The sequence below is a fragment of the Saccostrea echinata genome, unplaced genomic scaffold (assembly GCF_033153115.1).
Source record: "Saccostrea echinata isolate AGI-Se365-2 ecotype Australia unplaced genomic scaffold, CSIRO_AGI_Sech_v1 ptg000002l, whole genome shotgun sequence".
Classification (NCBI taxonomy): domain Eukaryota; kingdom Metazoa; phylum Mollusca; class Bivalvia; order Ostreida; family Ostreidae; genus Saccostrea; species Saccostrea echinata.
The window spans coordinates 22,042,100-22,062,983 of record NW_026889751.1 but is presented as its reverse complement, the minus strand read 5'-3'; the positions used below and the strand labels follow the sequence as shown (position 1 = coordinate 22,062,983).

General features: G+C 31.7%; 2 protein-coding genes across 2 annotated transcripts in view; both read left to right on the top strand.

Annotated features, from left to right (window-relative positions):
- Nucleotides 1-20,884, top strand: part of LOC133175019 (kinetochore-associated protein 1-like) — an 80,140-nt gene that overhangs the window by 28,647 nt on the left and 30,609 nt on the right. The window contains exons 30-34 of the mRNA XM_061310115.1: nucleotides 14,232-14,296; nucleotides 14,632-14,727; nucleotides 19,703-19,731; nucleotides 19,887-19,988; nucleotides 20,396-20,654. Of these exons, the coding sequence (XP_061166099.1) occupies nucleotides 14,232-14,296; nucleotides 14,632-14,727; nucleotides 19,703-19,731; nucleotides 19,887-19,988; nucleotides 20,396-20,654 (551 nt within the window). The remainder of the gene's footprint in view (nucleotides 1-14,231; nucleotides 14,297-14,631; nucleotides 14,728-19,702; nucleotides 19,732-19,886; nucleotides 19,989-20,395; nucleotides 20,655-20,884) is intronic.
- On the top strand, nucleotides 3,595-6,612 carry LOC133201517 (myb-like protein X). The gene is made up of 3 exons (XM_061337323.1): nucleotides 3,595-4,811; nucleotides 6,317-6,419; nucleotides 6,552-6,612. The coding sequence occupies exons 1-3, from the start codon at nucleotides 3,621-3,623 to the stop codon at nucleotides 6,587-6,589; spliced, it is 1,332 nt and encodes a 443-aa protein (XP_061193307.1). The 5' UTR covers nucleotides 3,595-3,620; the 3' UTR covers nucleotides 6,590-6,612.

The following is a 20,884-nucleotide window of genomic DNA, read 5'->3' as shown; positions in this document are numbered from 1 at the left end:
AAATACCTGATGCTTCCTTCTTCATTTAGTGGTCTCATGGTAGTTTCCAGTCTCATGATCCTTGCCAGGCTTCAAGGTTCTTACTAGAAACTAACAATACAATGCAGGCTTTATTAAAGAGTATAATTCCAAAAAATACACCATGTCAAAACATCAATGTAAATTTAACATTAACTAATACCTAATATCTGTTTATATAGTCTTCCACTAACTAAAGTTTAACATGCAAAACCTGGAAATATTTAACTGTGTATGTATGTTTGGTCTTCATGGACTTGACTGTATGCCAAAAAGTATTTAACCATATTGAATTCGTTTCTTCTGTTTAAAAAATTAATAAATATTGAAATAAACAACATATCATCTGCACTAAATTATATAGCAATATTTGTGTTTTAACGTTTCATCGTATTAAGTATTACAAAGAACCACTCGCCACTTACCCCACTGGCCAGGATATCTATACTTCTTCCAACATTCCCTTGACTGTAGGCCTAGCTAGACCAAGCTTTTTGGGAAAGAGAACATGCTTTAAGTGAAGAATAAGCGTCCATGATGGGCATCCATCCGTTGGACATTGCGTTACATTTTCACTATGTATCTAAACATTGCCGCTCCTTGAACTCCTATATTGCGCTTCTCGGTGAATTCTCGCGAGAAGATGCTTACAAGACGGTGTAAAGTGATTTCGTACCATACCATGAAAAAGCGGTTTGTCATTTTATTCTTGAAAATGATAATTTGTTGTGAATAAGAACTTATGTTTTTTCTACAAAAAGAAAGTATATTTTTTAGTGAACATTTTATGACAAATTAATATTCAAAGCTGAGTTGACAGGTGGTGTGTCCTTCATACACTGTGTGCTAATTGATCGAAGATCACTTTTTTGTACCACTTCTCGGAAGTTCGCGCGAGAGAATGCTGCAGACACGGTGTAGGGTATTTTGAATACCATTAAGTAGCTATTCCAGTTAACGCCATTTTAATCTTAAAATAGTAACAACCGGAAGGCACCTGGTAGCCATATCTGCATGCGTTTGTCGATGGGTCTTGGATCCTAGAAATAAATCGAGGTAAGTATTATTTGACGGACTTTGAGGTTGATGACAGTGGTGCGTAAGGTGTTTTTATGTTGGGGTATAGTTTGTGGTTTGCAAGAAAGCTCTTAAAACCTGTTAATTGTTTTTAAATCAATTGAGAACAACAAAAATATGTGCACAAGAAAGGTCGTTGCATTTGTATTTTCTATGATTCCTTGGCATTTATAGGAAGTAGCATGAATTTAGACATTTATAATGATTTTTTAAAGGCTATTGATTTTTATTGAAATGTAAAATGTGTTCTGTAACATTGCACATTTTTGCACGATTATTTTGAAAGTTGGTAGATTGGTCAACACAGGCATTTTCTGGGAATCAAATTACCTGCCCTTTATATAGTCCATTTCTTTATAGACTTCGGAAAACATATATTAATATAAAGACGTAAAAAGGCAAATTGGACATATAGGATCTTTCATGATTTGTGGTTGGGTATGATTTTTTTAAGGCTCGGGGATAAAACACACAATGAGTTTGATAAAAAAATCACATGTAACCAAAAAACATGGGAGTTTGTTTTTATCACATGTTTCACACATAGCTTTTTTATGCGTTATACTGTATTATATATATGTAAATCCTTAATATTTGACTTGATCAAATTCATGCAAAAGCCATTGTGATGTCACAACTGTGGATATGAAAATGATATCGTATGAGCAATGTCCACTGTATAAAGCAGTATTACAAGTGATAAAATGATTTTCTCATTAAAAAGTATATTATATTTTTTTTTTTTTGTCGTATTCTAGGACTTGAGAAATTACGAGTGACACAGTGACTGAATTTTTCCATAAAAGGTAAATATATCTCAATTTTTTTTTAAGCATAATTTGCTTTTATGTATGTGTGATATTTTTATTTCTTTTTTTGTTTTTATTTTCTTTGGTTCACTGTCTTTGTCTTTTATGTTTAGTTTATTGTCCTCATCTTGTATATTTAGTTTACTGTCTTTATTTTGTGCTTGTCTTCATTTTTTTTTTTTTTCATTTCATTTTGCACAGCATTCATGGTAAAAATTCAGTTAACACTCACTTTTTTGCACGTAATCATGGTTCTCACTTACTTAGGTGTTTACGAAATATATTTAAAGCATAAAAACCGTGCAAATTTTATGAAATACTTACACCATGAAGTGTGTGACGAATTGAAAATTGAATATACAAAAGTTAACAGAGTAAGTCTCTTGTACAAAGTAAATCGAATAAAAAAGGAAATAGATAAACTCAAGAAATACAGCAACAAAGACAAAATAAATTCATACTTAAACAATATCTTTCAATTACCCCAAACCAAAAACTCATTGATAAGTAATGGAAGTGGAGAGGAAGAGGAGAGTAAGGAAATTAGAAAAGAGGATTCATCAAAGGAACTGAGAGAAATGAAGGAAGATGAACTTTTGAAGGAGAAACTCAAAATTATATCGGAGCAGAATATTGTGATTGAACACCTACGAAGAGAGAATACGGCTCTTAAAGACAAAATAAGAGCTTTTAATGTTAGAAATACAAACAGAAAATTAAAAAAAAACCAAGAAAAAATAAAAAAAATTAGGAAATGTTATTAAAAATATGAAGACAAAAGAAAATGTTGAAAAAAAAGATAAAAGTGTACAGTGCAATACTATGAAAACAGTTATTGCAGACTTGAAGAAAGAAATAGATTTTTTAATGTCAGAAAAAGAAAGTAATTGTAATGATGATGATGTTGTACATATAAAAAAAAATATTGATTTTAGAGAGAATGGTAAAGGGAAACTGTACAATTTTAAATTAAGAAACTTATATTATAATTTTAGAAGTAGGAATATAGCTTTAGTACATATTGCCCCAATTATTAAATCTGTTTTAGATGTTTTTAATATTAATGTAGAAAATCTACCATCAAAGAGTACAGCAGGTATTTTAACCAGTGAAATGGGCGTAGTTTCGAGAAATCATTTAAATGAAGAACTTAAGAACAGTGCAAATATCACAATGCATAGAGACGCAACTACGAAGAAAGGGAAGCATTATTATGGAGTTCAGTTTAATACTGGTGACAAAGTTCTGTCTGCAGGTTTAAGAGAGGTCTGTGATGGAAAGGGGGAGACATATGTAGATATTACAAAAGATATTTTAATAGATATATCACAGAAAGAGGGTGACAGTGATACTATTTTAAACAATGTCTCTTGTTTTATGACCGACAGAAGTGCTACTGAACAAAAAGTAAATGATATTTTAAGTAAAGATATAGATCATAATGTACATTCTTTTAAATGTTCTATTCACCCCCTCCTGCAGTTTTCAGATGTATGTATAGAAGAAATTTTTAATATTGAACAAGAGTTGTCTTTAAGATTTCCTGGGTATACCCATTCATTGAAAGAGCCTTTTACTTTGTGTCTTTTAAAATCTGTATCGAAATTATTTTTTAAAGATGGGACTGGTGATCCCAATGATATACAAGTTTATATGAAAAATCATAGTGTTTCAGACATTCCCTTTGTAAAGTTTAGAGGCAATCGTTTTAATGTTATGTTTTATAATGCTGCAGGTACTTTTTTTATGCACAAACTTGTATTACAGTATTTTTATTCTTTGAAAGCTTCTTACACTTTTAATCAGAATTTTATTTTATTATGTTTGCAGAACAAAACATTTTTAACTCTTTTAAGATCACTTGGCATTTTATGCAAAATTATCACAGGACCTTATTTTTTAAAAGCAACAGAAGTTGGAAACATTTTAGATATGGGTTCTGTATTTCAGAGACTTTTATATGTTTTAGATTTGTTTATTGAAAATCCAATTTTAGCTTTGAACAATGAAGTTTCACTTTTTTATGGTCCATATTTTTATGACGAGGTTTTTGAATTTTTATTGAAAACTTCACTGAATGACAATCTTACATGTGTTTTTATAAAGCGTCTTTGTAATGTTTTAAAAAGGAAAGCCAGTAAACTATTTAGTGAATTTTTAAGTGGAGGGAAATATTTTAACATCAGTGGGAATGAATTAAAAGAGTGTAATTCATGTGATACAAATAACATTTGCCTGGAAATACTCATGGGACAATTAGATTTTAAATTAAAAGCATCCTCCACATCATCATTAAATTCCATCGAAAGTAGCATTTTATATTGTAATAACAGAACAGAAGAGTGGTTAAAGAAGAAGGATATAAGTGAACAACAAGAGATAATAGATCAGGCTCGTTCAGAAAATAGAACTTTTATGCTAAAAGACAGAGAGAAAAATGAAGAACTTTTTAGAAAACAAACAAAGATTTTAGAAGAAAAAGAAAAAGAAGCTAGAAGGAAGAAGGGAAAAAAATCAACTGAGTTAGATAGAGCAATAGAGGACATGAGAAAAGTTGGGCTTTGGGAGAGTGAAGGGAAGATTAGAGAAGAAATAGAGAAGCTGAAGACAAAAAAGGAGAAAGTAGAGACATTAAAGAGACAAATCAACATTTACAAAAAAGTTTTTAAAATTGAAAAAAACCAGAAGGAGTTGCTGCAGTTTTCTTCAAAAGGAAAGGTCTTTGATCATAACAAATTACTGGATAATCTTTTAAAATTCATAGAATTGAGAAGAAATGCACAAGAAACCAGATTCCATCCCGATGACTTAGTAGGTAAAGAAATTGTGCATACCTGGACTATAGAGAGTGGCGAAAACCAAGATTGGGAGGGCCAGATAAGGAGTTTTGAAAATGGAGTTTACAAAGTAATTGAATATGAGATTTTTACACTGTTTCACAGAATGCATTAATTGTGCATGGCACTTAATATCATAACAAATTTTGTAAAACATCCTCTAAATAAATTTACAAGAGGCCCAAGGGCCTTAATGGTCACCTGAGAACAATACAACAATGTAAAGGATCCATAGAAGAAAGAGTAAAATACAACTCAGGGCAGAGAAGAAGATTTTCAAAGAAATAATGCATTTTCAGTATATGATGAGTACCTACAGCTCCACCCTTACTACAAAATCCCTGACCCTGGGGCCATGAATTTTGATAAAGGGCTCAGTAATTAATACAATCGTGCCAAAAGTTTGACTGCTTATTGTCCAAACGTAAAGAAGAAGATTTTTTTTAAAAATTGCATTAATTTTGATGGTTTTAGTCCCAGGCTCCTTGGGGACAGGGACCATGAAATTCACAATTTTGTTCCCCCTTACCCATACATGCTATATTCCAAAATTGGTCGATATTGGTTCTGTTGTTCTAGAGAAGAAGTTGAAGATATTCAAATGTTCACAGACGAGATGCAAGACAACGGACGAAAACAGATAGAAATATAGAGTGATTTAGGTGACTTAAGAATGAAAAGTTTTATTTCAAAGAAAATCCAGATTTTAAGAAAAAAACTATTAGCGGTACCTGACAATAGTGGCATATGACATAATTTATTAAAGTATACTTTTGGTATTATAATTAATAACATACTTAAGAAGTAACTTAAAAATTTTCAAGGAGAGAACAGCTTGTATCTAGAATAATTTATTTGGAGTGTGAAAATGGATATAACGGAAGTTATTGGAAGTTGTTAAAGGTGACAAGATTTCATTTTCTTTAAAATATGTGCAGAAAGTCAAAGCGATGTATTAAACAGAAAAATGCAAAATGGTGGCATGTTGTACGTACCTTGCAAATTTTGAGTTTTTGGTGGATATTGCGTGAGATACAAAGTATATTAGCCTATCACTTTTTTGGGTAAAACAATCATGTTATACATTTAATAATGAGGTATAATAATAATTTAACACATATCCAGACCAGTGTGTTATTTAATGTAACACACTTTTTGTTAAGAAAAAAATCATCCTCAGTAAATATATAATTTCATCATTTTATTCATCAATTTGAGTAGACATCAGTCATCTTTTTGGTTCTCCATCATGATGCATTCATCACTAATTATTAATGGTAGTATATTTATGTCTTGTGCATGTTTTTAAATGTTAATTGTTTATATTAATGTTTTTGGTGTAAGGTGTATTGCCTAAATGTTCAATTGAAATTTATGTTTATATATACATGTATTTCAGTTATAAAATTTATAATTGTATCAGCCATACAAGTTAATTTCAAATATTTCATCACTTATTTATGGCTAATAAGAACAGGAATATAGTTTTATAAATGATATTTTAGATTGTGTACTTGTTTAATAAACAAAAGAGCTGATAAGAATGGGATTATAATTGTTCAAATTATATTTTAGGTTGTGAACTGGGATGATAAAGAAAGGAAGAATGGCAGTGAGTTTGAGTTAACAGAGAGGGAGATTAATATTGACATACAAGAAGGAAACCTATTTATAAAAGGTAATTTTTTATAGCATTTACATCTCATTTAACACCTTTCATTTACCGTATTTCTTCATTTCAGGAAAATTTTTTCCCTTTTTGAATGTAAAAGGTGATATAATTAATCATCTCTTATTTATTTTATTTTAGACACCACCAAACTGGATCACTGTTACTCAACATTTTGAAAAAGACTATAAATACAGACAGTAAGAGTTATCTTTCATTATATTTCTTTTTTTTTGATTTGGAGTAAGTTACAGTTATTGCCCTTTGGTGCTTTAGTCCTGCTCCTGCTATTAGTATTCATAGCAAGTTATATATTCACAGGAAGGGAGCCAATGAAATGTGTTTTATTTTTAACCATGTATTGTAGGTCAAGACCTTTTGGTGTTATTTTTAAAACTTATTTCTTATTTTCTAATTTTAGGTGGATTAGCTATATTAAGAGATAGCCCGACATTTTTACCGAGTCTTGTGAAAAGAAACACATATTTTTTTTTATCAGTGACAAAACGAACTGCATATTTGTAAAATAAAATATAAATGACCGTGCTCAACCAATTTTACTGATATAAAGTGTTACAGCACAAAAACTTTTCCAATTACGATGATGATACATTTATGCTAAGAACAATTTGTATGGAAACCGTCCAACACATATGGCGGATCGTGGAGCAGAACGTTGTTGTCACATTGTGCAGTAAACAACGACTTTTTTCACATCTGCAAGCCTGTCACGATATTTGTAAGTATTGTATTGCTTAGTGATGAATGAACATCAATATGTCTGACCGTTAGGGCAAGCGCAGTTTTATTGTTTTTAATAATTATTCTACAACTCTAAACCTCTGAAATGTTATTATGATCTCTGTTTATGACAATAAAATTTTCAGTAAACTCTTTTAGTTTTACTGCGTATTTTAGGTTCATCTTTAAAAAAAAAAAAACGATATTTAAGAAATAAACAACAATGTTAAAAAGTTCTTTGGGAAATGAACTTGGTTGGTCACGTGATCAAATCCTGTGAAGCCCGAAGGGCTTCTCAGAAGATTTGATCATGTACCAACCAAGTTCATTTCCCAGTGAACTTTTTAACATTGTTGTTTATTACTTTTATTTACATTTGAGACGAATATTCTGAAAAGAACTGCATTTATTACACGAACGGCCCGCCGTATTGCTATGTTGTGACGCGCAATGACCTAGAAGCTGTTTGGTCTTGAGAGTTCGCCTCGCTCCAACATTTGAATACTTACATTGATGTTCAGCAGTCCAGTTCAGGAAATATCTGTTCATAATGAAAAAAAACAATGATCGCTAGTGAGAATAATCTTACTTTTATTGTATGAGTTCTTAATATATGAAGTCAAAAGCGGTGGTATCGTCTTCAGTTTACATACCTTCAAAGGAATTTCGGGTTAAAAAAGGTAAGCGTGATTTTAGGCTAATAAAAAACATTCTTCACACCGAAGAAAGAACTAATGATCATTTTTGAACGATAAAAAACCCACATATGTTTCAATAATTTTACCTTTTTCATCGCTTTAACGGCTTAGAAGTTCCGAAACCAGTGTCACCGTGACAGAAATATGTAGACAAGATATCATCTCGCTGTGTGATTCGGTCACACCATGACCTCTGACCCCCTAATAAGTTCATACAGAATTGAACATATTTTCTCTTCAATAGGTTCATCTAAGAAAAAATATTTGCAAATGTAAATAATCAGTATTAAAAACAAAATGGGAAATAATATTATTCTCAAATTCTCCATACAACAAGATTCCTAGCCTCTCAGATTATTCAGACAAAATCTGATAAACCCGAACCGTTTTTAAGTCAGAAAGTGACGAAAGTATGATGTCGCATACAAAGTCATGTTTTCTGAGTATTCAGACGATATAGTTCTTAGGTTTGGAAATTGCATTTATAATATTAATTTAAATTTATTTAGTGTACTCTTGTTTCAATGACTCATGTTTAGTTTTCTTTTGTACAGTATCTCTGGCTGCTATGGGCGATGACAACAGTGAAATCATACAGATTCGGATGAAGATAATAATGATAATGATATCAAAGACAGTTTGATGAACCAAATGACACTGATAAAGAGAAGATACAAAGAATGATACTTCTAGCCAGGCATGTGACTTTGAAGATGATAGTTTTCTGTTTAGTAACCACCTCAAATCAGTGATTTGTTTTTCTGACATCCATTCAACGTTTGAAACTAGCTATTCCTGGTTTTAGAAATTGTTCATATGTAGACCATGCTCTTGCGTATCAAATCAAGTGAGAGATGTAAACCCCGTGATGAAGAAGATGTAGGAGAGTCATTTCTTATGTCATAATTTGAGCAAGATATGTTTAGCCAAAATGAAATGTGAAATGAAAACTGGAAATGACAGATGAAGAAAATTTACTGCTCCATCCTCCTGTATCCCTAATGGTCTTCTGAATTTAAAGCCATTGGAAAACCGACTTAAAGAGGAACACCTTATCTTTGGTGATACAATTATGGGGAAAAAAATATTACTTCTACAGGGAAACAAAAGTCATATTATTACTTGTATTGCAAGATGGCCAAATTTGTATGACCAGTGCTTTTGAAGAGAACTATGCTTGCACTCAGTGTCCCATGAACAAAGCATTCTAAAGATAGAGAGTACAATTTAATTCTAATGGATAAAGATCACCTCAGAAATGTTAAAACTTGTGTGATTTGAAAATGGTATAATATTGTTTGTCTGTAAACATGTTTTTCTGTAATACCTATTCATAACTCTTCCCTGACAGCTTCGGTATTTCAGAAAATATTCGATAGAAAAAAATAAATTGTACTAGGGTCAGTGTCTTTCTATGTATCAAGTATAATATGTGAGAATTGAAAATTTATTCTTTTTATGATTTTCTGGATATTATTCATTAAAAGCAATACATGTATAAATTCCTGTCATTATGTTATAACATTTATTAGCATGTGCATGTTTAAATAAATTTTAATTTGTCTTGTTTACGAAAGTCCTGACATTAAGTCAAAAGTCTTAGGAAATGGGAATATCATAAAAATAAGTAACTCCTGGCTTTACAATGAAATGTCCTGGCAAGATTTGGATTTGAAATGTTTAACACAGAAGTCCTGGGAGATCCCAGGAAGTCCTGAATTCAAATCCCAGGATTATTAATCTTAGGATTTCCTCATATCAGATTGTGAGGAAATCCTAGGAATTCTTGGGACATCTTAGGAATTCCTGAGAAGTATTTCAAAGTCAGGAATGATTTCTGCAAGGGGACTTTCTTCCTTATCCGAATTTTCTCCATTCATCTGTTTACAGTAAACTGGTAACTAAATGCATGTAAAATTCAAATGAATTAGTTTCCTTTGTTTATTATCCAAAAAAATCGCCACGCACATTACTTCAAATTATAAATATTTTTCCTTTTTGCAGAAATGTGCAGAAACAATTATATTCATTTGATGCAAATATTTTAATAACATGAATACAATGCACAGCTGATGCAGTGGCAATCAAGACCGACACCTATCGAACTGGTACATGTACGTATTTTCTCTATATTTATTTGTTATTGAAATGCCTAATACATCTATGTACATGTTATAATCACAGATGTTTTAATAATTATTTAAATTTATTTAACAGTTTAAAATGTTCTTAAAGCGAAACATTAATTTGTATAAACAACTGATAAATACATTTAAAAAAAACATTGAAATTCAGGTTGCGGATCAAAGATTTTTTTTTTGCAGTGGATGGAGTGGGGGTGGCAAACATAAAAAATTTGACATGCAAGAAAAAAAATTATAAAATCTCTGAAAAACCTTTTCAATTTCAGGATTGGGGGGGGGGGGGATGAAAAGATACTTTTTTAAGTCAATTCCTTCAGACATATTACTATGCTTACCAATATAAGAGGGATCTTTGTTTCCTTGGCAAAGGTCATATTACTGTTACTTTTACTATGAAATTCTTTAGATCAGATTTGCGCATGGAAATTGCAAATTACAATACATTAGTTAATTTTGCAAGATGACAGTGTCAAACTGATTTGTTTTCAGATAAAAGATAATGCATGAATGTATTATAAACATATTTCTATATTTCTTTCCTTTTTTACTCTACAAAAGCCAAGAAAAACGCTTGTTAGCAGCAGTACAGAATTTCATGTAAATTATACAGGGTAGCTCTACATGCAGATACATGTACTCTACACTCTACAGATTCAACAGAATATTTAAAAAATGCTGCTGGCATCTAGCAAAAAAGACAATTTAGCCTTTTGCAATTATTCACTGGTATTAGCAGTCATTTACTTTTAAATAGAAAGACTTATTAAATAAGAACAGAAATATAAATCATTATTTATTTATTTGTTGTTTATGTCTCTGATCAGAAGAAAAGAAATATTGTAAAATATATATATTTATATATATTTTTAATTTTGAGGGGTCAAATTTTCAAGGTTTGAGAAAAAATATTTAATTTCATGGTTGAAGAAGTGTGGCATTGTTAAAATTTATGAAACTCCATAAAATTAATGTTTCCACAGTACAATACTGCATCATAATGTACATGCCCATGCATGTAAAACCTTCCAATAGTGATCACTGAATTTTAATTCCCTCTGTCCATTAAAAAAAATGTTCTTAAATGTATTTTATTTCTTCCATTAAATATTTCTCAATTGTCAAGTTAAAGGACGTGTGTCATAACATTTTGACATTCACGGAAAAGTCAGTATAATAACAGGCATATTTTCAAGGTCAAACCTATAATTATAAATTTTTTTTTATACTTTCACAGAGAGAATGAAGAAATCATCTATTGAAACCAGTATCAGTTATACATGTATTAGGCACAGATGGATCTTAAGATAATGTAAGTATATTATCATGTATAATAATTATTGTTTTTTTTTTTTTTCATTTGCACCTTTTAGCTCACCTGAGCTGTAAGCTCAAGTGGTCACATTTGTTCAGTGTTCATCTGTCTGTCCAATTGTAAACTTTATAACTTCCTCTCCAGAAAAACAAGGCCAATTTCAACCACAAGTGTTACATAGCATCCCTGAGTAAAGGAAATCCAAGTTTATTCATAGAAAGGCCACACAATCTTTCAAGAGGGAGAAAAACCTAGTGAAAATTTAGTGGCATCTTTAAAAAAAAACAGAACCACTTGTCCAGATACATATGAGTTGAAACTTATGTGAAATTTTAATTATATAGTGTAGATCCAGTTCTGTTCAAATCTTGACCTTTTTGGGGTAGGATGGGGCCAAAAAGGGCAATCAAGGTCTTACATAGGGATATATAGGAAAAAAATCTTTAAAAATCTTCTTCTCAAAAACAGCAAGATCTTGATAAGTCATATTGATATGGAAGCATCTTCAGGTACCCCTATGTAGATTTAAATTTTTTCAAATCACGTTTCTTAAAATAAATTGTGTGAAGCATCCTAATTCATATCCTTATGAATTCTCAAAAGTTGAATTCATTGAATTCATTTCTTAAATGAACTCATTGTATCCTAGTGTGACAATAACAAGCAAAATTATAAATGGTGTGCAATATATTTTATGAGAAAATCAAAATTCCCAAGTCTTGTAGATACAAGCTGGGTTGAGTGGGGCTAAAATATGGAAGCAAATTTTACATTATACAGATCGGCTACATAAGTCATATTGCTATCCAACATATGCATTTGTTGTGAGTGGATTCAAGTATGCATAAGTCATGGCCTCTTGATGCTAGGGTACAGCCCCAGTAAGAACATGAATGTTTCATGGGAATATAGATTGGAATGTTTTTCAAAAACTTCTAAAAAATAATAGCATTGCATAGGTGGCTCAGGTGAGCAGTGTGGGCTATGGAACTCTTCTTCTTATTTTTTTTTCTTTTTATTCATAAATTGCTAATTTGAACCCAAGGTAATATTTTAATTTTACTCGGATTAAAGGAAAAAAACTATCCTTTGAGATTGTCAATTTTTCTCCATGTAGTTTGGGCAACTTTGTTTAATATTGTTTCATTTTTTTAAGTTTTTACACAGCAGTCAGATTCTCATGAGAGACTGTGATTGCTAGGGAGTCAAGACACAGACATGACTGAGACAAGTGAGATTACTGAAGCCACCAGCATTATGGGTCTCTCTGATTATGTTCCAAAAAGTACAGTTTGAGATGATTTCTTTGAATGCTGTAAACATGGGCATTGCCCTATCAAGAAACAGATGAAAATTAAATGGATTGAAGCTTTCATTGAATGAGGAATGACTAATCAATTAAAAGAAGAGAAATATTGAATTTAAGACAAATTATGTAAAGGTTACCCCCCCCCCCCCCAAAAAAAAATAAAATTCTCATAAATAAATTGACCATGCTTTTGTCTGAATTTTCATAAATACATGTAGTTCATTGGAGTGTTACCAACAGTTTTTGATAATTTAAGGGTTACAAAATGTCTGTTCAGCCCTGTTGCTGTGGACCTCATTTGGTTGCTATACACAGATTACATAAGTGATGCAGAAATTTGAATATGTTTTTATAATTCATAAGTGAGATGAAGCTAAATATCTTGTTTTCTGTATATAAATACATATTCTCCTTCATTTTTTTTCAGTGTTTTGAAAATACATTGGTTACTATGCAGTAAAACTGGTTGCTAAGGGCACATTACATAATTATTTCAACATTATATCATTTTATTTATTGATGTTGCAAGAGTATATTAACAAATATACATGAAATAGATCAATGTGGAAGAAATTGAAGGTTTTTTCCCTTAAAAATTGATGTGTGTTTTTAGCCTTAAAGTTTATATGGTGTAAAAACTTAAATTTTAACTGTTGCTATGGACATCATTTGGTTGCTATTGTTATCTCATGATATCACTATATTTATTGATAATGCAAGAGTGTATTAGCAAATATACATAAATAATTATCAATTTGGAAGAAATTGAAAGTTTTCCTTAAAATTTGCTGTGTATTTTTAACATTTTTAAGGGTTAAAAACATAAAATTTAACCGTTTTTTTCCACATAAACAATAAAGATGCTTCTCAATTTTATATGTCATTCTGGAAGATCAACCTGTATTGTGTAAGAATCAATTTCATTTTAATGCTCAGCTTGTTTTAGATTTTATATATATAAGTTTAAACTTGAGAGGTAATTTTAAATTTTTCAAACTGTAAAACTGTACAATATTTGTGTTGCCATGGCAACAAATGCCTAGGTATTTAGATTTGCTTTTAAACTTTTTTGTATATTATACATCTTCAATAATTAGCATAAAGTCTTTTGTAGGTGATATCTGTATTCTTTTTGTAAAGAATATTCTTTAAAAAATGTTAAAATTGAAGCTATTTTTCTTAACTTATGGTGGTTTCCATGGCAACACATAATAAGGGGAAAAAATAATACTTTCGTTGGTCAAACATCATTTTCATTTATGTGAAAGTTGTTTACTATGAACACTTTTTACAACCAATAAAAGAAAACAGTAGGTTAAAATTTTCAGTTTCCATCTGAAGCTTGATGATTCGTGACATTCTCTCTTAAATATTCACATGAAAGGAAGATTACATTGAAGTTTTCTTACAAATTTCACATGAATCTCTTTTTATTTCAGACACATGTAGCTATGTAGGCTTTGATGAATGCGATATGATTTATAATTATCTATGAACACTCCTTAATTGTACTGCTGATAAGTTTATATCATAGTTTTCACTTTTCTTTACACAAAATGATAAAAATAAAATCTGTATTTAAGAAGAACATTATGATATTTGATGTTTTGTTTTCAGATCGTTTTGAAGTTGAGGATTTAGAGTTTCTACTGTTTAATTTGAAAAATGTCCATGCCTTACTGGTATGTTTTCTTCTGTACAATCAAATTGTCTAGTAGGGTTGATATGTCAATTCTTTGAAAAATTAAACTTACAGTTTTGTTAAGATAACTTTATACAACTTGAAACTGCCTTTTTGTTAGCATAGTATATGCTGTTCTATCTTTAACTGAAGTTTTTTCTCAGTAAACATTATACAGTTACATGTGTGCCGCTCTCCTTTTGTCAATAATATTGTATGACTTTGATGATTTTAGAGAAATGTCTATAAACTATGTAAAATTAACAGCATACAGAATTGTATTTCAATGTGGCAATGCCAATATGTCAAGTTCCAGTATGTGTATTTGTATTTCAGAAAGAATTCTCCATTTATCTAACACTGGACCAGTATGTTAAACCAGACTTCAGAAGGAAAACCCTGCATAGCTACATGGTGGACTTTTTCAAAAAGGTAATTTAATAAGGCTCAAAATCATTTCCATGCATTCTTTAATTTCATATATACAGTACAGGCCACGAGTTTTCCCCGAAAAACACGGGGCCCCGTGGATCGCAAGTCCACGCTTTTGCGTGGACCTCGATCAATGTCGGCATCATTTCTACATAAAGAGAATTTAAAAAAAATATCTAAAATAAAATGTAAAACGTGTCAGATACACGCACATAATTCATAAACTCTCTGATAATTTAAGGATTATTGCAGTCTGTAATCTTGTAAAATATGGAGGTAAATATATATCACACACAAAAAAAGTTGAGTTTTGGTATACTGTACAAATATTACCTTATCCTGAAATTATTTAATGAAAAATGTGTAGAACGGTTAGCGAAAAAAAAAAAATCAATTACATGTAGCGAATGCAGTTCAGGGATGTACATGCATAGAATAAAAGCTTCTCTTATGATCAAAGTCTTTGTAAAGTTATTATCATGGTTTTAGAGAAAAAAAATATGTCGTTACATGTAGTAAAATCCCTGGCCTCTTTCAAGCTATTACGTTTGTCCCCCCCCCCCCCCCCCCCCCCCCTTCTAAATTAATCAAGAGTCTGAAGATTTTTTTATGTTACGCTATTGTGAAATAAAACAACCATAATCTAACAGGTTACATGTTTATATGTGTCTGAAAATGAATAATTTACAAAGTTAGTTTGTAATCAAGCCAAAGTATACGTGTGGTGGTGTAACTTGGTAGATGAATTTCGCTGAACGTCAGTTGAGTGTGTTATACACTTGATGTGGTAAAAGACGAACGAATTTGAAAGGTGTGATAAACACACAGCACCCCTGGCCCTCCGGCTGTGTCCCAATATATTTTTAAGAAAGGTGTGAACTCGGAACTGACCATAAGAATGTTTCAAATCACAAGACCTTCCGCTTAAACAGACTTTCTGGGCCATCTAGCGTCGTGCAATTTTGATTGACAGGTATAGCAGGATTTAGTGTGTAACCGAGAATAACATATTGCAACTGGGTTGACTATGAAACAATGTTACAGAATTTAAATAGTATTATAGAATGGTTAATTGTGACTTTAATAATGTAAATAAAACGAAGAATTAATTTTTTCTACAGATTTATGTGAAAGGGGGCTAAAAGAATCTCTCTTTCTCTCTCTCTGAATTTTTTTTTTTTTTACACACTTTTCAATTAAGGAAAAACTTATAAAATACTTACACTGAAAGGGTTTTAAAACATAAATACTAGTTTATAAAAAGGAAAAAAAAAGTCCGTTACGAGAAATACGCTTCGGAATTATTAAACGAAGAATTAAATGATTTTTTTTCTTTAGACATATGTGAAAGGGGGTTAAGAGCATCTCTCTCTCTCCTTCCTTTCTCTGGCATTGTTTCTTTACATAATTAAGGAAAAACATATTAAATTCTTACACCGAAAGGATTTTTAAAACAGAATTTATACTTACTACATGTAGTTTATGTAGAGAATTTATTCTGTTACTAAAATTACGCACATTATTGTACACAGGAATTTTGCTCTCGATTCTCGCTTATAAATTCAGAATAATAATTATAAGAGGGTACTACTAAACAGAGTACGATAGAGTACTTTAGAGTATGCTAGAAAAAATGTGTAGTTTAATGCAATTAAATTGTTTATTTATGTAAATATAACTCGATTAAACATTATTATAAACTAATATTGCAATATTTATTTCAAAATATTTGTTTTTAGCGCTATTTTGACAAGAAAATAACATTCATGATTCGATGCATTAAACTGTTAAAGATTATTAACACTCTGATCTCGATTAATATTTTGTTTCAGACTTACTAACTTCAACTAAATTTTATCAAAAATTAAATTTATTGCCCTATATAAATATTTTTTACATTAACAATGAAACATTTCAACATGTTCAAGTTAAATTAGATCGGGATCAAACGATAAACCGTCACCTGAAATCAGAATTTGAAATAACTCCTAAAATAAGGAAAACATACAAATCTAATTTAAAATATATATTCATTATGTTTAACTAAAGTAGAAAAAATACAAAAAGTAGTTAAATTGCATTAAATTATTAAATTTTACTAGCGTACTCTAAAGTACTCTATCGTACTAGCGTACTCTGTTTAGTAGGACCGCATGCAGCTTGGATCGTATACCACATGTAACACTGATCATGCCATTTCTTCGTTACGTGATTACGTGGGATAAAATTCTTCAGACATTAAAAATTTCAATCCAAATAATTTTAAAAAGTAACTAAACAACTTTACGAAATATGAACTTCTGGACGAACGGTAAATTCAACTCCATTTAATATTTCTGTTACTGATATTTAATCCTGTTACATGTATCATTAGTACAATTCAGAACACGTGTCAATGTCTTCTAGATTAGAAAACGATAATTATACATCAGGGTTTTCCACAAGGGGTTTTACCATGGCGGCCCGCCATGGTTAAAGGATGACTGCACTTAAGGACATGCGGAATTTGCGACAAAATAAACTTTCAAAACAAGCATTTTTCTTTTCATTGCATGAATGGTCAACATCCAATCCACAACTTTATGTAATTACGTTTAATAAAAGTGTGTATTTACGAAGTTCGAATCTGTTTTCAAAGGCAGGGGTCATCATAATTTCTTGAATTTTCGTTCGATAATGAGGACGCCCACTTTTTTACTGACTTTATACATAGTCAGCGCATGTTTGTCTATTGTTCTACGTTCAACAGTAGTTGTATATTTGCATAAATAATACTGTGTCAAAAGGAGATTAATAGACAAACATGCGCTCATGGTTAAAAAGAGAAAAAACTGCTTCTTCTTACATTCGCTCTCCGTGTTGTAACCAAGGACTGTGACATGTTGAATATTATAATTCACCACGTGATTTCTACCTCAGGTAACTTTGTGAATACTTAATTCCGTCACGTGACTTGTAAGGTAGCATGTTTTGTGCTAACTAGGACATTGTGTTCGAACACGTTAAGTCATCTGGCATTGATATGAAATCTGCTTTAATCACATTGACGTGCTCATATTGTTAATTTCGTTTTGAAACCTTTGTCAGAAGTGTATTTGTGCCATACAGAATAAAGAGGGAGATTGGAAAGAGTGATCACGTTAGCTTTTCCAAACATGTCATTGTTATTTATCAAGTCTAATTTTAGACCCATTCTTACAATGTTAGCTCCACCTCTCATGCATATCTAATGTTCAATCAAGGGCAGGTAAGTGTAAATTCACTATATTTGGAAAGCAATAAGGACAAAAAACATTGAATCATTTTATTGTATTACAGTCTAAGATCATTTTAAGATATAAATGTGGTTCCAAATTGACAATATTCTTTCATAAACATACAAAAGTGAGATAAGGTTTAGATATAAAAGCAACAGAAGCAACCGAAAAAGACCCAAAAACAGGTGTTAAGTGCAGTCATCCTTTATGTGCGCCATGGTTAAAGGAGCTGCGCCATGGTTAAAATCGGCGTCCGCCATGATTAAATTTTTATTTAATTTCAGTATTGATACCTACTTTTTAATAACGAGTAGTTAATTGTGTTTATACTATGACTGCCATGCACCTCGCACGCCTCGAGGGGAAGCGTCCAACTGGGCTAAACAAACACGGTCGTTGATCGGCAACTATGCTCTGAAGCGTGACAATGGAGAGTCAATCAGCTGATGATCAATATCTTGAGAGTTAATTATCCTATACACATGTAATTTCGGGGAATTCCAACGTGTTCACTATACGATAACAGATTTACAAAAGATGACATAACGAGCAGTAACAACATGATATAAATCGACACGCATCCGATTCAAGTTTCTGTGCCCAGAAAAAAAATTAACCCTTTCAAAATTTCCTATTCTTTGTATTTAATCAATTCCTCATGCTTTGTTTTTAAGTATTAACTTGATTATCTTTCTGATAAAATGTACATAAGAGCCAATCGTCGTCTTAGTTTTAGAGTTACCTCCCGTTTTAGGAAACGTTGCGTGGTGGTATTTTTAGCACTGGGGCATGTGGAGAAGTAAACAATGGAGAGAACTCGGCGAAAAATGCAATATGCATCAAATATTGCCCCTGGTTATATTAATTTACTTTTACCATGCATGCCATCAGTAAGTTTTCATGCAATTAAAAAGCTCAGACATAGGCAAGATATCGGTGTTCGTTCTTCTGTTTGTTTGTGTGTCTGTAACTATTTTTTCAAATTACTTCCCATTTATCAGTTTTAGTCATATTTAAATAAAACGTTTCATACAACAGGCAACATCAATTCTGTATATCAGTTTTTGAATAATGTTGCCATGGTTACTCTCTCACTGAAATTTCTTCAAAATGTTCCTATAGTTTTGGGCCAATTTTGATACACATTTGTAAAGTATGATACATAATCTTTTTTATATTTTTAGCTTTAAAAATTATTGGTTATTTCAACTTTTTGTGTTGCAGTGGTTAAGTTTTGTGAAACCCAATCATTGATTAATGAAGGTTAGAAAGTCTAATACTCATTCTTGTTTTCGGTCACATTTCGCCTTCGCGCAGCTTCCTCCATGGTTAAATTTTCAAATGTGGAGAACCCTGATACATATAAATCAATGTGCTAATTGTTTTAAACTCTTAAAATATTTTATCAGAACAAAATGATTTTTCTCTGTAATGCTATGGACACGGTGCGGCACGGAGGGAATTTTCTGGGCACGGTGCGACACGGGGTGCATTAGCTGGCATTTTTCTAGACACGGTGTGGCACGGTGTGCCTACCTGTGTATTTCAAATCCACACACACCGTGCTACACCGTGTACACAGTGTAACACAGAGCATTTCACACGGTGTGTTTTCCACCGTGCGACGGGGAAAACTCGTGGCCTGTACTGTACATGTATATCACTGCATTTAAAAAAAAAATTGATAAAAAATAATACATGAACTTCTAATCTTTCAGGAGAGCAGAAATTGGACAGAGGCTTACAGGTGTGTGTTGTGCTGACAAAAATGAATGTTAGGAAAGCTATTCTGATAAACCCAGTGGCATTCAGGACAAGGGGCACTAGGTTAAAGTTTCTGACTTACAATGCAATAAATTTAAAATGTAGAGTTGTGTAATACTGTGTAATTCTATTTTTCAGACTGGCAGAGATTTTACAGGTGTCTAATATTGAGATGGAAGGGGAGATGATCATGCAAGCTGCTAAAAATGGAGAAATCAAAGATGTTCTCAGAATCTGCAAGTATGTACTAATAATAGTACTCTGTAATACATGTATATGTATTAGTGTTAACACTTTGGTAAGATACATGTATTTGCTAAATCTTATTTTCTAACCTTTCGACTCTAAAAGACACAATCTTAGAGATAGTATGGTATTGTTATTTACATAATTTATTCTGACTGTGCTTTCAATGCTCTTTGGACCTCTTGTCATAAATGATTTTAATATTTTCTTTCAAATTCTTAAAACTTGAGCTACCCTGTAATATACTTGTATCCTTTAATGGTTAACAGATTAAGTGGGTACTTGTTGACAACACTAATAAGTATGGATGTTAATATTTTTTGAAAATATATTTTAAGTTTGGCAACTAACAAATTGACCCTTGGGCCTGTTGTCTGACTGATGTAATTATTTGTGATTAGGAAACTGCTGGACTCGGGTCCCTCAGAGAAGACTGCTGAGATTTTCTACAATGTGGCCTTGGTGCTACAAGAAGTGTTAAGTGAATCAGAGAATGGAGTAGAGAACCTGAGGAGCTTACCTAAGATCACACATCAACTGGTGTGTCAGGCCATGAACATGTGCTCACCGAGTCTCCTGCCGAGTCTGATCACACTCAGTAAAGTGACGAGTCTCTGTGAAGCTGTAGACAGTCAATGTGAAGCAGCAAGCACCTGTCAGGTGAGTTAACAGTGTGTATTTGTTAGGTGATTATTCTGTGTGAAGCTGTAGACATCAATGTGAAGCAGCAAGCACCTGTCAGGTGAGTTTACAGTGTGTATTTGTTAGGTGATTATTCTCTGTGAAGCTGTAGACATCAATGTGAAGCAGCAAGCACCTGTCAGGTGAGTTAACAGTGTGTATTTGTTAGGTGATTATTCTCTGTGAAGCTGTAGACATCAATGTGAAGC